Source organism: Thermoascus crustaceus (assembly GCF_041956765.1).
Source record: "Thermoascus crustaceus strain CBS 181.67 unplaced genomic scaffold VTN00scaffold_2, whole genome shotgun sequence".
Classification (NCBI taxonomy): domain Eukaryota; kingdom Fungi; phylum Ascomycota; class Eurotiomycetes; order Eurotiales; family Thermoascaceae; genus Thermoascus; species Thermoascus crustaceus.
Genome location: NW_027192528.1, coordinates 1,592,991 through 1,607,772, shown reverse-complemented (window position 1 = coordinate 1,607,772; position 14,782 = coordinate 1,592,991). Strand labels below are relative to the sequence as shown.

Genomic DNA, 14,782 nt, shown 5'->3' with positions numbered 1-14,782 from the left:
TTCTTCTTCTCGTCCTTGCCAAGAGGACCGTCGTCCCCTTTTATCGCCTTGGTAGCTCCCTATAGTGGCTACCAGTGAATTAGTAGCTTATCATTGCCCCTGGCCTCTTCTTTGTTTCCATCTTCGTCTCCCGGTCTGAATAGCAGAAAGTTATCTAATGATCGTTTCTTTGTTTCTTTGTTCCACGTGTACAGAGGTACAGGACTATTGATTCTCACCTACTACTCGGTAGGTAGTAACGTCACTCAGAACCCAGAATAGGCTAGCCGACATCGAATCGAATCAAAAGAGCAGAGCGCCGGTCCCGAACGGACCAGGAATACTACCGACAATAAAGGCTACGTAAAAATGCCCACTAAACTCTCTGGCTAAACGAGCTACATGCTTCCCGAAATTGAAATTCTTAGCTTAGAGCTGGACCTTGGTGTGTTCGAATGATATCTGTCCGTACAAGCCGAGCAAGGGTCATCCCTGATATCTACCTAGGTACCTTTAGTCCACATACAGTAGCTTACCTATCCTAACATAAGGTAAAATGAACGGCTATGTTCAGTCTATCTACTGTACTGTAAGCACTTTACTGTGCTTACAATGGATACTCGTAAGACCGCAACAAACGGCATGAGAGTTAAGATGGTGTTGGGAAAGGTAGATCATAAGTTCTCATAGGGTAAACCGCTCGGCCACAAAAAAAGTGTCTAGACATCTAGTTGCAGCCATTGGTATTAGATATAGCATGGATCCTACAAGTGCCGAGTTTTTATTTATTAGCATTTGGTGAGATTATGGATGGTGGAAATTTGCATTTATGGATGGATCTTATACGTAGGACATGCTATATCTGGCACCAATGGATGATACTTTTTGTGGCCGAGTTAGGTAGTCTATGAGAATGGACGACGTTAGGCTATACTCCTTACGTACCTTGTAATCAGGCACCAGCACCTTTCTACCACATAACCTAGATAGTATTCTAATCACCTGGCACCTGCTATGATCTAGAATAATCATGAATTCGAATATTGTGTCTATTAGGCTGACAATCTACTGTGAAAATCGTTGCTGAGAGCCAGTTACCGCGAAGGGGGGTTCAAGTCTAGTCCTCTTCCCAGTCCACTTCACCAACTCTTCCAGATTTGAATTTCCACATTCATTCAGACAGACATGTCGCGCCAGTCTTCAGGGACAACCAACCCTCCCCCGCCCAGAAACCCTCCATACTCTACAAGATTCTCCTGCCCCCAGCCGTAAGGCTTCTTCAACTATTCAGGCCCCGCCTCGCTCCGCGCGTCCTGCTGCTGAGCCCAGACTACATCGTGGAATATTATCCCAGTAAGGATTATCCATCGTTCCAGGTCCTCGAAGAGGCGCACACAATAGACTTCGTTTCAAAGAACACAACAGTCCCAGTCCCTAAAATCATCACCGCCTTCCACCGGTCACAGAAGAAGAAGAAAAAGAAGAAGAAGAAAAACGGGACCTGCTGCTATCTCCCGATGAAGAGATGTCCCGGTGTTCCTCTGGATTCTGTTATCTGTACACTCCCAGCGGCAGAACAGAAAGTCCTGCAGGAATTGCGCGGTTACCTCGACCAGCTCCGCGCCTTGGAACCCCCACGGCCTGGTGGGAAGAAGGTCAGTTCAACCGACTACGGGCCTCTGGAGGATTTTCATCTGAGTCGTGGTGGCGAGCCCTGCGGTCCGTTTGAGAAAGTGGTCGAATTCCACAAGGCTTCCCGAGATGGGGTTGAGTATCCGACAGGGAATGCAGAGCTTGACAACTTGATTCTGGCCCAGGAGAGCAGGGACTATTCGATCAAGTTCACACACGGTTATCTGGCCTGGCGCCATATTTTCTATGCTGATGGGAAGATCACCGGTATCATCGACTGTAAGTTGGCGGGGTGGCTCCCTGATTACTGGGAGTATGTGATGACTTGGGATGAATGCTGGAATTGTCCCAGTCTGAGGGGTGATATTCCGGTGTTTCTGGACCCCTTTCCGGAAGAGCTGAAGATGGAGCAGGCACGAAGGACGCTGTTTACTAGAATATAATGTGTTTACATTCTTCTTCCAGGATTTTGAGGAATTATCTAGCACAGGCTCTTAGGACTGCAACTCTAGAGCAGAGTATAGCCATGATTTATATGTTACTTACTCTCTGCTAACAGATGTTCCAGGACCTCTGGCGGACCCTCCGGCCTTCTCACCACAAGTTGCACCCATCCAACACCTTTGAAAATCTCCTTATAAACACTAAACAACCATTACAGGCATCTGAGACCTGGATTGCAGAAAACCTACCTATGCAGGAGGCAATCACTCAGTGGCCTGTCTAAGACCACAAAGTTAACACTGGTGTGGATGGTATGGAATGGAATTAACAAAGTGAATGTGAGCAAACCGTTTGATATATATGATACGAATGAATATGTACCTAATATATACAAAGCCGTAGATAGATATGTCCCCTTCCTTCCTTCCTTTCAATGGCCTTGAAAGATAAAATCAATATACGTCAATAGCTGTATACTATACATAATATGCAAGAAACAAAATATACCAGAACAGTTCATCCCATCCCAACCAAGAAAAACCGGCACTTACCCACCAAACCACAAGCCCCGGCACTTTATCCACAGCCGGGACGGCTCGTACCAATAACGCCGAAAGAAAAACACCAAGCAGGCTCTATGCACATGAAGTAAGTCCATTTGCTATGGACATGGAATTTTGCAGTTGGAATTATTCCAACGCTGATTTTCTTTCGCGAGAAATTTCAGCCGACAAAAACCCGAATTTTTTTTATATCTCCTGCAAATCCAACCCCCAGATCTCCCAATGCTTGAGAACGTTCCACCCGACGCGCCGCACACGCCGTCTCCAGAGGACCTTTTCGCCTGACGTATGGTATCCAGGCTCGCTTGCGCAGGCAGAGCTAGAGCTACCCTGGCCCGGTGGTAGTCGCTGGTTCTGTTGTTGTTGTTGCTGCTGCTGTTGCTGGGGCTGTGCGGATGAGGATGAGGGTTCACTCTCCCGTGAACGCTTCCCTAGTACCGAAGGCGGCGGGACCGGTCTCGAAACCTCAGCAGTTGCCGCGGCAGCAGGAGCAGAAGCAGCTTGAGATGACGGTGTTTCCTGTTGAGTACCAGCAGTGGCCTGGTTATTTTCAGGCTGTTGCTGCGACTGCTGCTGCCCCTGCTCCGTATTCGCATTCCCATTCAGCCCCGTCACCGGCGGGAACTTAAACGGCTTCTCAGCGCTCGCAGCAGGAATCGTATAAAACTCGCCCAGCTCCCACGTCTTCCACCCCAGACCGATGAGCCTGAGATTTCCAAACATCTCTTTATCCGCGAGCGTGTACCCGATGCGCTCGTTGTGGATGTTATCGTCCAGCTCGACGATCTCGGAGACGATTCGTGCAGGAACGGGCGCATTATTATTGCTGCTGTTGTGGGAATTATTACTATTACTGTTGAGATCAGTATTATTATTGGCGCGGGACCCTGACGAGTAGCCCGAGACGGATCTGCCTAGTCTTGAAGAAGGTACGCCATTCACTCCTGCCGGAGTCGACGTGTTACTCGTGGGAATGAGGAGGCGAACCGCAACGAGCTTCCGGAGAGACGGGAGAAGAAGACCCAGGGTTTCGAGGCTGGGTATCTCCGGAGCCAGTCCGAGTTGCTCCAGATTGGGACAGGCATTGACAAGACGGGCGATCGTAGCGGCCGAGAGGGGCCAGCGTGATGGAAGCAGAAGATGGCGGAGAGTCGAGCCGTGGTGGCTGAAGATGTTGTTCAGGTAAGAATCCCGCAGGAGGAGGTTCGAGCTGGAGCCACCTGCCGGGGAACGGGGAGAAGCAGGGGTGGATGCTATTGCTGGGGCAGCGCCTGCCAGACCAGCAGCGGTTGTGTTGTTTTCGATGGGCGGAGTTGAGAGTGCTGTGGAGGTTGATAGCTCAGTCGACTGTCTCGGACTATTGATATAATCACCCGGGTCACGGATCGGGTTGACAAAGTACAGTCTCTCGAGACCGCTCCATGTGGCAAGGAAGTCACAGTGCTTCTTCGACAGCCCATCATGCCGCATTGCTTTCACCCTCAGCTTATCGGTCTGCGGATGGTTCGGCCAGCTGTTGTCGACAAAGGTGTTCATATAAGTGGCATCGTCCACTCCTGGGTTGTTGAGGACACTGATCTCCTCGACGACAGCCTGGTCGAAAGCAGTATTAAATTCCTCCGTGTGGATGGCATAGAGGTTCTGCAGGGCGAGCTTCTTGATCTTCAACGGTTCTTTCGCAGCGATACATTTGCGGAAATAATCGTGGAGCATGACACTGGGTTCCTGGGCCTCTCTCATCCGCGGAGACCAGTGCATCTTCAGCTCCTGCAGCTTCCTGCTCCTGTGTAGGAGCGTAGAGATATCATCAGGGTAACAGAGAGGGTCGATATCTGTTATCTTCAGCGAGCGGAGATGAGGCATGGGCGGAATGACGGTCATCGGGCGAGGATGACGGCTGGATGGAAACCGCACTGTAAGGGAAGTGAGATTCGGGAGCTGAGACAGCCCGACATAGACCGTCTCGAGCATCTTGGTGTTGAGTTCCCAGCTTGAAACCCGAATATACATGTCAGAATCAGCCCGACATGAAGCCAACATCGAAAATATCTAGGAAAGCATACCTAAAGCTCTCAAGCGCCCTCATCCGATCCACAGCCGCTCTCACAGCAATATTCAGCATCATCGACGAATCCGGCACCCTCCCGACCCTCGCATGCTCCTCCAAATCATGCTCCCTCCACTCCCCGCGCAACGTCATGGATCGCACCAGGGCCGCATAGGGCCGCGTGATGACGGCGTTGAGGCCCATGGAGAAGGGACTCGCGCTGCCCCATCCCTCCGGCTGCTCATCGCGGTATCGTATTCTATCGTAAGATGTAAGGGTAAGGTTCTTGTAAAGCTGGGAAACGGTCATGTAGTTGAGGACCCGACATGTGCGACATACGCGGGCAAGGTCGGCGACATTGTCCAGCTGTAGAAAAAGGATATGTTAGCTAACCGGGAACAGCCTTGACCGGACCAGCGCGGGCGCGCTTCCATGCATCGCATTCTGCAGTGCGACCCGGATGGCAAGGGATTATATAGGTATGTACACACGTACGTATGAGATGATGAGCGCGATGATGTTCAAAGGTAGCGCCATCACTGTCGGTCCCCGCGCATTAGGCCCGTCGGCGGAGATGCTGGCGTCGAACATGTTCCGGTTGACAGCCACCATGGTGCGCTTTGGAGGCGAGAGAGCGGCGGCCGTCGCGGAGAATGCTGCAGCAGACCGGAGGGCATAGAAGAGATGGGTGAGAGCAATTGGGATGAAAATGTCGAGAGCTGATGCGCGGCCGGCGGTCTCACTCTGCGGAGCCCAGAGTTGCCGACAGCGCCCAGGCAGCGGCATAACACGCGTATGTCCGACTTACACTCTACAGACCGGAAATGCTTTCTACTGCTCTTAAGCACTACAAACAATACAATTATATTGTACCATGGCCAGCGGGACAAGTAGTAATCCATACAAGCACTATATTATCCAACATGAAAAAATGCCAAGGGTATCTCTCCGCGGCGGGTCTTTCCCCGACCCATGGGTGTTCGCGGACTCCGAGAAGCGTCCGCCTACCTCCAAATAATAATAACAATCAACGCTCAATAGTAGATTAATACATCGTGATGATGTGTATATATACCCGAATATCCCACACTGTCACGCCAGATCCAAAGCCGGTTTCCCTGAATGGCCTGTAAAAAAAAACCCCCCCGGACTCCTCGCTAAATGGCAAACGCTTTATATAGGACATGGCGAAAGATGAGATGGAAGATGCAGTGGACAGTATCATGGACCCCTGGGATGTCGTCTGGGACCCAGCCCAGCTTCCAGATCCGTGTCGTCATGAGCAGCAGTAGAGTGTTCATCACGCTCAGGCACCTCAGACGGTCGTTGTGAGGGCCACCGCGACAAGGAACTATTTGATGTGCCCCCGACAATCGTTGAACTAGAATGGTCTGATTCCTGCTGCCGCACGGGCGATGACCAAGATAACGTCCGTTGTTGATATGACGCTTCGGATGATGTTCGGCTGTTGAAATCGGGAATGCCATCAGCACCACCATCACCGGGAACGCCATTCATAAACTGCTCATCGGATCCAACAACAGTCTCATTCGCGGAGAATGTTCGTCCGAGGGAACCATCTTGTGCACCTGTCTCCAAGCGCCTCTCAGAAGGGGAATGATCCGGCTCCAGTCCCACAAGCGCCGCTGTATCGGGGTCATACTGAAGTCCGTGGTCTCTGTTGCCTGCTTCCGAGTTGGTAGCTGGCCGGGGCCAGGGCGCTGCCGATCGAGGCCGTGGCGGGATGACCCTGACGGGCAAGCCGGAGCGATTCGGTGAAGCGTGAGGGCTCTGGGGTCGCTCGTGTGGATTCGAAGCCTCGAACCCTCGCGGTGACCACGTCTGCTGGCCTCGACCTCTTGCAGGAATGACAGTGACAGGTAAGGGAACGTCAGAACCTTGTCCAGTTCTGTCCCTTTCCCTGTGAAGCGACAGCAGATTATCGACCCTGGACATGAAATTCCACCGTCCATCTTTCTCCTCTGACTCTTCCGGCTCTTTTGCCATTGACGCCTGCTCCTCCACCGCCTGAGCAGTAGCAACCTCTCGCGGTGGCGATGCACGTCGTCTCCTGAATGGGTTAACAAGGGAGAACCATCGTGATTCAGGCCTTATTACAGGGACCGAAGGTTCCATATTTTCATGCGCAGCTGGACCATCGCTAGTCCCACTGGATATGTGACTCTCCTCCATAACTGTCACTTCCTTTTCTCCTTCCTCCCCCATGGGAGGCATGGGGACATTCATGACCGGCGGTGACGGGCTAGACACGGGGTGATAACGGACATAATACACAGTGCTAGCTGCACTTGTTGTATCAGCCCGGCTGATAGGCGTCACGGCGGCTGGGGGAGGAGTAGGATGAATCGCTCCTCTGCGCTGTGAATCCGCAGGGAAACCATCGCCCTGACCATGTTGATTGCCCCGTCGACCGCGGCCACCACGCTGGAAGCCGACTCGGGTGCGTAAGGGACGATGACCCAAACCCATGACGCCTCCCCAACCCGTAGACGTGCCGGTCCCACCACCACCATCCTGTCCACGATGAGGCTGACGAGGCCAGTCAACCTCCTCTGAAGGCGTGACTTCAAGCATCTCATCTCCATCGAAGATCTCCCGTCCGAGGATACCGTCCTTCCTTTCGTCCCGTTCCAGTGCCTCAATCCGTTCCACCCATTCCCAAACAACCACACTCGCCGCGGCGGCTCCAACCCACCGTATATACTCACCCCATCCAGCAACATTTGGTTTGGAGATATCAAGAACAAAGAAAACCACAGGTACCAAGACCGCACACAAGGAAAGTAACGCCACCAGACATATGTTCCGCATTTTTGGATGAAAGAAAGCAAATCGATGTTTAGAGAGAGAGTAGAATATGACCCACGCCGCGTAGAGCAAGCTGAGAGCCAGTTCGAACAAGTAGCTGAGGGCCGGGATCGCGTCGTCGAACAGCCGCGGCCGGGTATTAGTGCCGTGGGCGACGAAATTATTTAGAATGCTGAAGATCGTATCCAAGACGATCAATGCGAAGCCAGCCCACTTGATCATGACCTTTTCCTTATGCCGGGGAAACAGTCTGATCAAGGTTTGGACCTGGGCAAGCCAGAGGAAGGTGCTCGAGATAACCCGGACGATGCGGATCTCCAGTCCATCAATGACCTCATCCGTCAGCGCCTCGGCATCCATGTAGCCGGTGTTATATTGCTTCTCCGCGACCTTGAACGAATCCGCCGTCGCGATAGTCAGGGAGATGGCGACCGTCAGCGCCGCGACCTTCTGCAGCCACGGACGGCCACCCACGCCGACGACGGAAGAACTCCCGCTGTACGAGCCGCTGATCATGCCATGGCGGCCCAAGAAGTTGGTGCCGCCACCGGGTCCCCCGACAAAGAACGTCCGCGGCGTGATGAGCAGGATGATGACGAGGAGGTAGCTGACGACGGTTGCGCAACCGATCGCGTACAGCTGCGGAGAGGTCGAGGAGTAGAACGGGTCGCGCTGCTCCATCACGGCTGGGGGAAAGCCCATTGAGGAGCTCGAATTCCCCGTACATGCGGGCTGAAAGACGGCATTTTCAGTCAGGGTGATAGCGTAACTCCGGTTGATGTTCAGGACTCCTGTAAGTCACACCCGGACGGGCAGGAGTCAGTAAGTCAAATCTTTCACGACTTCTACCATTCCTCCTGCCTATTGCCTCCACAATCAATCCAAGACAGCAGGACATACCATCACTGGGGAGCAAGAACGGCGTGCAACCGGCCGACGACGTCGTCGTCGTCGTGGGCCGAGCCCATATCTGGCGGCGTTCGAGTTGGGCGTCATCGCCCATGATCGGAAGCGTTGAGTCGTCTTCCCAAGCAGATCGTATGCCACGCAACCATTCGGATCGTCTTTTCGACTCTCTAGACGTGTGGTAGGATCATGGTCCCGTCACGAAGTGTTCGCGCGAATTCGGTTGACGTATGAGAGGTAGGGAGCAGGTCGTCAGTTGATCGAGATGCGGGGACTCCGGGTCCGCGAAAGAGGGAGAGTTAACAAAGTAGAGAGGTCGAGAGAGATGTGAAACGGTTGGGATCGCGGGGCCAAATATCGCAGTCAATTACGATGGTTAGACGAAGGTCGCGATCGCCAGACCTTGAGAGGCGGGATGGTCTGTCCGCCACCGACCTCGACGTCCGGGGCTGCCAAGACTGGTCCGTTCGAGAACTGCGAACTCCTCCTTAGGCCCGTCCCACAGCCTCGGAACGGACGCTTCTCGTGTACATCATGTTTGTGGGTTGTGATCCTGATCATTTCATTTCTGTCTGGCTGTGCTACTCGTCGATGGTGACATGCAATGTTGGCCTAGACTCGTCATACCCAGCACTCAGGGAACACAGATGAGACCAATTGGCACTGTACTGCTTTATATTTGGCAAGAGAGGGATCTTCTATACAGCTGCATAACGAATTTGAGATATCTCGCATACCCGAGCTTTTCTTTCGTTGGGCCTTTTGTGTTCGGCCTGGCTGGATGTCAGCCGTCTCTGGGACATGCGCATTTGAAAAGCCTCTTTTTCAAAGGTGACAATGCCTAGGTACACCGTGTTCAAGTGTCACGCCAGTCCTTAGGATTCCACAAATACAGTACAACGAGCCGAATTTAGTACCGCCACTTTCCTAAAATGATTCAATGACGCCCTTCTTAACTTTTTGCTGTCATGGCCCCTATGCAGTCTTTCCTGGTTGCAAATATGCCTTTGTATCACACCTTCTGTGTGACTAACTTAAACTCAACGTGCGTCTGATTTACCAAGCACCAGAGACCACTACGGTGAAATAATTCATATTATGGTGGCGAATATGATTGCGTCCAGCTCTTTGTCTATGCCAATGCAGGCAGGGTCCTTTTTCTCATGTCGAACTCTAAACCGACGAGCCTCGTCTTTGTGAAGACTTCAGCTCTGTAGGGACGATGGCCGCGTAGATTCTTTGTTGTATCAAAAGACTGCTTTATTGGAGTGGATTGATCCGGGCCTGATATCCTATCTCGATGCTTCCTTCTCACTGAAAACCCATCAGCACCAGTCCAAAGAAATCTTCCTAATTTCTTCCAGTAACCTATGTCAAATACATACCTCCCACACGCCCTCCCCCTGATATGAGGATGTCTCGCAATGCAACCAGAGATATTGCGTCTCTCCGGACGATCAAAACTCGCACCAACAACGCCACGCGGGGTGACGACCGGATCTGTTATGACTGACAAGCTAGGATAAGAGAAACACCCTCTAGTCGCGCTGACAAGTCTCCTTCTCGCTTCAGGCTCTGCGCTCAGACCCAAAACCGGCTCTGCGATGACCGTCGTGCGCGCCTCCAGGCAGATCGCCGGTGTCCCTGTCCCTGAAAGACTGCCAGCCCTACGACGCATTGGCACTGATCCATCTGAAGGCGAAGAAGCTGTCGGATGATGATAACGATAATGCTCCTCAAGATCATCTCCGTCCGAATCATACAACACAACAGGACTCCAGTCCGGCTCACCACCGAAGCTGGAGAGGAGACGAAACACGTAACTTCCCGAATTGAGGCTGTCCGGAGGAATCCAGGCATATTCTCTTGTGTGGGGGTATCTCGAGGCATCTGAGTATCCATGTCATTGTTAGTATCATAATACTATAGCAAAAAAGAAAGGCAACATCTTGACTCACTAAGCACCTCAACGACCTCCCTCCCCGTAACATTCTCCACCAGCGCAATAGAGACATACAAATCCTCATCATAACCACCATTACCACCACCACCAGCATCGTCAGCGCCATGCCTCCCATTCCCATTACTATGCGCATGCGTCCACTCCAACATCGTCGGCTTTCCGCGCTGGATCTGGAAATCCTCCGTCCTCCAGATAATCGTCCCCGTCCCAATCCCAGTCCCAGAACTGGAACCGGGACCATGGTAGTCATGCCCATGTTCATGCTCGTCGTGTTCATGACAATAACTAGCATCGTAAAGAGGCGCGAAATACCGTGCCCACGGGAGCCAGCAGGCTGCCAGGGAGAGGAGAACGGTGGGTATCATTAGGTACTGCACCTAATCTATTGGCGTAAGGTATGGTATGAATTGTTTGTTGTGTCTTGATTCGATGTGGTGATATTACCTATTCCAAAAGGAAAAGAAAAAAAAAAAAACTGACAGAAAGGTAATTTCGGGCTTGGAGGAAGAAAGGAGAAAGAAGAGGAGGCAAGATGAAGGTGAATATGGAAAGGGTAGGCATGTGAATGATCACTGAAGTCCGCAAAGGTAGAAAGAGCGTGCTGTGGACTGAAAGCAGTTGCGCTCTTTCCTTCCTGCCTTGCAGGTGAGCGAAAAGAAGCAGGTTTTCAAAAATTCAAGGAAACCACCATCTGAAGAAACCTGACGTGAGTGTTATTCCTTTCACTGCGGGACTACAAACAGTCGCTGTTGCCATTAACGGGGAGATTGGCTCCTTCCCATACTGCGAGAACGCTTCATATCCAGAAGCCAGGAACAGGCCAAGATATCTTAGCTGTTCACTGTCTGGGAGACGGCTATCAATAACACTAAATTTATCAAAACGCGTAGGAAAGGATACTGGAAGATGCTTCCAGTTTCTCCAAAGCAACGTAGCATCCACAAAAGCGCTTTCAAGACAAGACATGTATTGAATTGAATTGAATTGAATCGTGTATTCTCTCATTATATATGAGATCGTAGTTTAATATGATGCGATGTAATATACATTGGGTATTCCCCGCCAGAGCTTCAGATGCAGTTCCTGCAGATGCCAACGCCCGCGCCATAGATGAAAAGGTAAGAGAAGCTAGAGAGAAGGAATGAACGACACAAACGGTCAACAGAAATCTTTCATACAGCCAATAAACCGAGAAAAGCCAGCCAAAATGAGTAGTACATGCGTAGGCAGACAGTGAGAAGGGAGACACCAGATCGATTCGACTGTGTCTTTCTAGAAGACGAACAGGGTAAAAAAGAAGACTCGTAAACCTCCGTAAAGGTTTTCGCATGTGTAATAATGGAAGCTTAGCAGCTTACCACGATAGGTAGACAACGAAAAAAGTCGGAGACGTGGGGTATATTATTATGTCCGTGATTTGTTTTTCTCTCGGAAATTCGAACTCAACTTCAACCACCCAAGGGTATATAGGAACAATGTAATGGCTAAGCTGTTTACTTTGTAATGCTGTAGAATGCTGTGCTGCCATGACAGGCCCCGATATGGCGAGGATGGAGTCCTGGATCGTCAGCGAAAAAGTGTCCGTAAATGTCCGGAGATAATCAGTGTAACGACGAGAGGACTGCGCTCCTTTCTGTCAAGTTCGGCCCATCCCCATCCGCTCTGGGAATCTTTGACGTAAGAGCTGACAATATCCGCGACGATAGGGGTTACCCAGCTCCAGGTGATCACGGTCACCTCGGCGGAGATGCATAGGACATCTGACCCGGCGGAATATAAGGCGTGGCCAGCGTTGCCCCCGCAGCCCTGGCAGCCTTGCTCCAGTTCTCTTCTCGTTTCTTGATCTCCCGCTCGTCCTGGATAAGGGTGCAGCAGGTGCAGCAGGTCGCTCTGATACAGTCGGAGGCAATATCGCCCTTGATATCGTATGCTTTCCGCGTTCGCGTATGCTGGATGGTAGCGAGTAGCCCTGAATGCAATGTCAGTATATGGGTTTAGGAGGATATAGTTCAACTAGAGAGGTCCCGCACATTGACATCCGCACAAAAACGCCATCACCGTGCACGATGCATTGCACTTTTCATATCCCAACAGATTCGTCGGATCCTCTCTCCTCGACTTCATGTCCAGGCGGTACTGAGTCTTTCCGTAGAGGATGCATGGACACCAGACTCCGAGACAGCAAGTAACGATATCTGAACAATCACACAGGCCATGACTCCAGGGTCCTCCTTTTATCTGTTGATTAGGGTGCGTCATCTGGCCCGGGAGATGGTTTGCGTAGATATCATCAAGCCCCGTTCCTCCAGTACCAAGTGACCTGAACGTCCCAACCGCAGCAGGCGGAGCGCGAGGCGAGCGAGGCGTCTGCAGCGGGTTTGCATCTGGCTCGATAGGCACGACACGGCTCTGTCGCGGCGGTTCGTAAACATCTGGGTTCATTTTGACAGGAAGTGGTCCCGGGGAACTTGGAGCCGGTTGGTGTGGAGTTTGTGGAGTTTGGGGCCGCGGATGCTGCGGTTCTTCCGTATTTATCCCATCCTCATCGTCATATGGAGCGAAATGCGCAGGATGCTGCTCTGGTAGCGGGGGGCCGTTGTATGGGGTGGCGACACGTTCCTGTTGCATCTGCATTAGGCGCAGATGCTCCAGCTCCAGCTCCTCCTCGCTCGCTAGATTGGACTGTCGCTGTCCAGTCGTGGCAAGCGGTTGCTCGTCGGGATTGGGGGCAGGGGGTGGTGGTGACTGATGATTCCCATTATGCCTACCACGCGGTGCATGCATTTCCATCGGGGTCTCGAGGAAAGAATATCTCCGACTGAGATCCACATTGGAGGTGTCCAGGCGTGGTAGCTGCCTCATATTGGCATTATTTTCCCTGTAGTGGCACACCAAGAATTGTCATGGGCTAGCTGTCGTTTACGCAAATACTTCTTGGTTGCACAGAATCCCAGCAGTAGGTGTAGCACTGGTTGGCTTGCTGCAGGGCGTCAGCAATCTGTAGGTGATGTGAGCTTATTCAGACTGGTAACATCAGCAAGCAGAACGAAAGCATAATTATGGTTCTTATATTCTATCCATACCTCTGGTGCTGTCCAGGGTCTATTCGACTCTTTAAGAAGTACCTATCCCCGTGAGCTGCCGATAGGCAGATCCTCCACCAGCGGGGGCAGCAAGTTAGGTGCTGTACTGTACTTAAGGCGCTTAAATAAATCCCCCGCCCACCAGGAGAGAGAGGAGCACAGCACGGTGTGACTGGGGGCGAACAGACGCGATTCTTCCCCGCAAACAAAGAGCGCAGCGATCAATGCGTTACAAGTACAGAGCAGGGAAGCTCCGGAGACGGCAGAGATAAGTCTCGAGGGAAGGGAAAAAAAAAAAAAAAAAAAAAAAAAAAACTAAACGCCCCAAGACTCCGGTGCGCTCAAGGTGCAAGATGTCAACACGACCCTCATTACTCGATGGACAAGGCCCAGCCCTGTATGCAGGCTTCGTCGGACGGTTGGTTCGGCAGCCACGAGGAAGATCCCGTTGGTCGTCACAGCGCCGGCTCGGCCTCATCACAATTGGCAGCCCTTAACCGCCCACTACAATTGATGCTAGATCGACAATAGTACTCCCCAATGATGTCCGGCGACAAGGGTGCCCCGCCTGCGATGCGAGCTCCATCGGTCGGAGCAGAGGCTGAGAGCAAGACCAAGGGTCGCTTCGGTCCCAGTGTGGCTGTACGGCGTACGTAGCAGGTTGAATTAAACTGCTCTGCATTGATTCATTCGAGGATCACTCTAACGAGAGAGAGGCTGAGGCAAGCTGATCCGCACGCCCATTTTTGTCACTGGAAGTAAAAATTAAAATAGTGTCATTCAATGTAGACAAGACAGATGCCTGCGCCGCAGGGATGAGCTCCAGCATCAACCGCAAGCAAAAGCAAGACAGGATTTCGCAACAGCACCTTACTGTGAAGACAGAGTGGATATGATCGTCCGCCCACCCCCCAAACAGATCCACAAAGCCACCGATCAGACTGCAGACGCCAAATGAATTAGTATGGAGTACAGTACAGAGTGAAGGCTCGAGTACGAGGCATAGATCGATCGGCCGACTTTTCCACTCTTACCACCGCTTAACAATGCATTATGATTGCGCGCCGCGGACATCCCTGGCTAGCCCAACGGCTATCACGGACCCTACCCGTCGTGCCGTAGCTCCAAATGCCCCAACCCACGTTGATCTACTACCACACGCAGGACGGAGATTAATCCCTACAATCGGTATGTGATGACAGGGCTGGGGTCTATGCTTTTGAAATTTGCATGACATGAATCAGACTCTGCATTTTCTTTGTTCTTGGTGTTGTGTGGGGCCTGCCTTTTCTGCGCAGCAAACATCACGGCAAGAATCCATCTTCAGCCCCTTTAC

The 14,782-nt window shown here is 51.8% G+C and overlaps 6 protein-coding genes across 6 annotated transcripts; 2 read left to right on the top strand and 4 right to left on the bottom strand.

Annotated features, from left to right (window-relative positions):
• Positions 1 to 1,164: 1,164 nt before the first annotated feature.
• Positions 1,165 to 2,238, top strand: VTN00DRAFT_4102 (uncharacterized protein; the record flags this gene model as incomplete). The annotated part of the gene is made up of 3 exons (XM_069430494.1): positions 1,165 to 1,247; positions 1,334 to 1,890; positions 2,171 to 2,238. 3 exons carry the CDS (start codon positions 1,165 to 1,167, stop codon positions 2,236 to 2,238), a joined length of 708 nt encoding a protein of 235 aa, XP_069289623.1.
• A 566-nt stretch (positions 2,239 to 2,804) lies between these two features.
• Positions 2,805 to 5,451, bottom strand: VTN00DRAFT_4101 (uncharacterized protein; the record flags this gene model as incomplete). Its single annotated transcript, XM_069430493.1, has 3 exons — positions 2,805 to 4,608; positions 4,682 to 5,031; positions 5,161 to 5,451. 3 exons carry the CDS (start codon positions 5,449 to 5,451, stop codon positions 2,805 to 2,807), a joined length of 2,445 nt encoding a protein of 814 aa, XP_069289622.1.
• Positions 5,452 to 5,886: 435 nt separating this feature from the next.
• On the bottom strand, positions 5,887 to 8,497 carry VTN00DRAFT_4100 (uncharacterized protein; the record flags this gene model as incomplete). Its single annotated transcript, XM_069430492.1, has 2 exons — positions 5,887 to 8,285; positions 8,395 to 8,497. 2 exons carry the CDS (start codon positions 8,495 to 8,497, stop codon positions 5,887 to 5,889), a joined length of 2,502 nt encoding a protein of 833 aa, XP_069289621.1.
• Positions 8,498 to 9,692: 1,195 nt separating this feature from the next.
• On the bottom strand, positions 9,693 to 10,728 carry VTN00DRAFT_4099 (uncharacterized protein; the record flags this gene model as incomplete). Its single annotated transcript, XM_069430489.1, has 3 exons — positions 9,693 to 9,714; positions 9,786 to 10,290; positions 10,359 to 10,728. 3 exons carry the CDS (start codon positions 10,726 to 10,728, stop codon positions 9,693 to 9,695), a joined length of 897 nt encoding a protein of 298 aa, XP_069289620.1.
• Positions 10,729 to 12,096: 1,368 nt separating this feature from the next.
• VTN00DRAFT_4098 (uncharacterized protein) lies at positions 12,097 to 13,225 on the bottom strand (the record flags this gene model as incomplete). The annotated part of the gene is made up of 2 exons (XM_069430488.1): positions 12,097 to 12,332; positions 12,394 to 13,225. 2 exons carry the CDS (start codon positions 13,223 to 13,225, stop codon positions 12,097 to 12,099), a joined length of 1,068 nt encoding a protein of 355 aa, XP_069289619.1.
• A 761-nt stretch (positions 13,226 to 13,986) lies between these two features.
• VTN00DRAFT_4097 (uncharacterized protein) lies at positions 13,987 to 14,404 on the top strand (the record flags this gene model as incomplete). Its single annotated transcript, XM_069430487.1, has 2 exons — positions 13,987 to 14,095; positions 14,313 to 14,404. The coding sequence occupies 2 exons, from the start codon at positions 13,987 to 13,989 to the stop codon at positions 14,402 to 14,404; spliced, it is 201 nt and encodes a 66-aa protein (XP_069289618.1).
• Between the last annotated feature and the right edge of the window lie 378 nt (positions 14,405 to 14,782).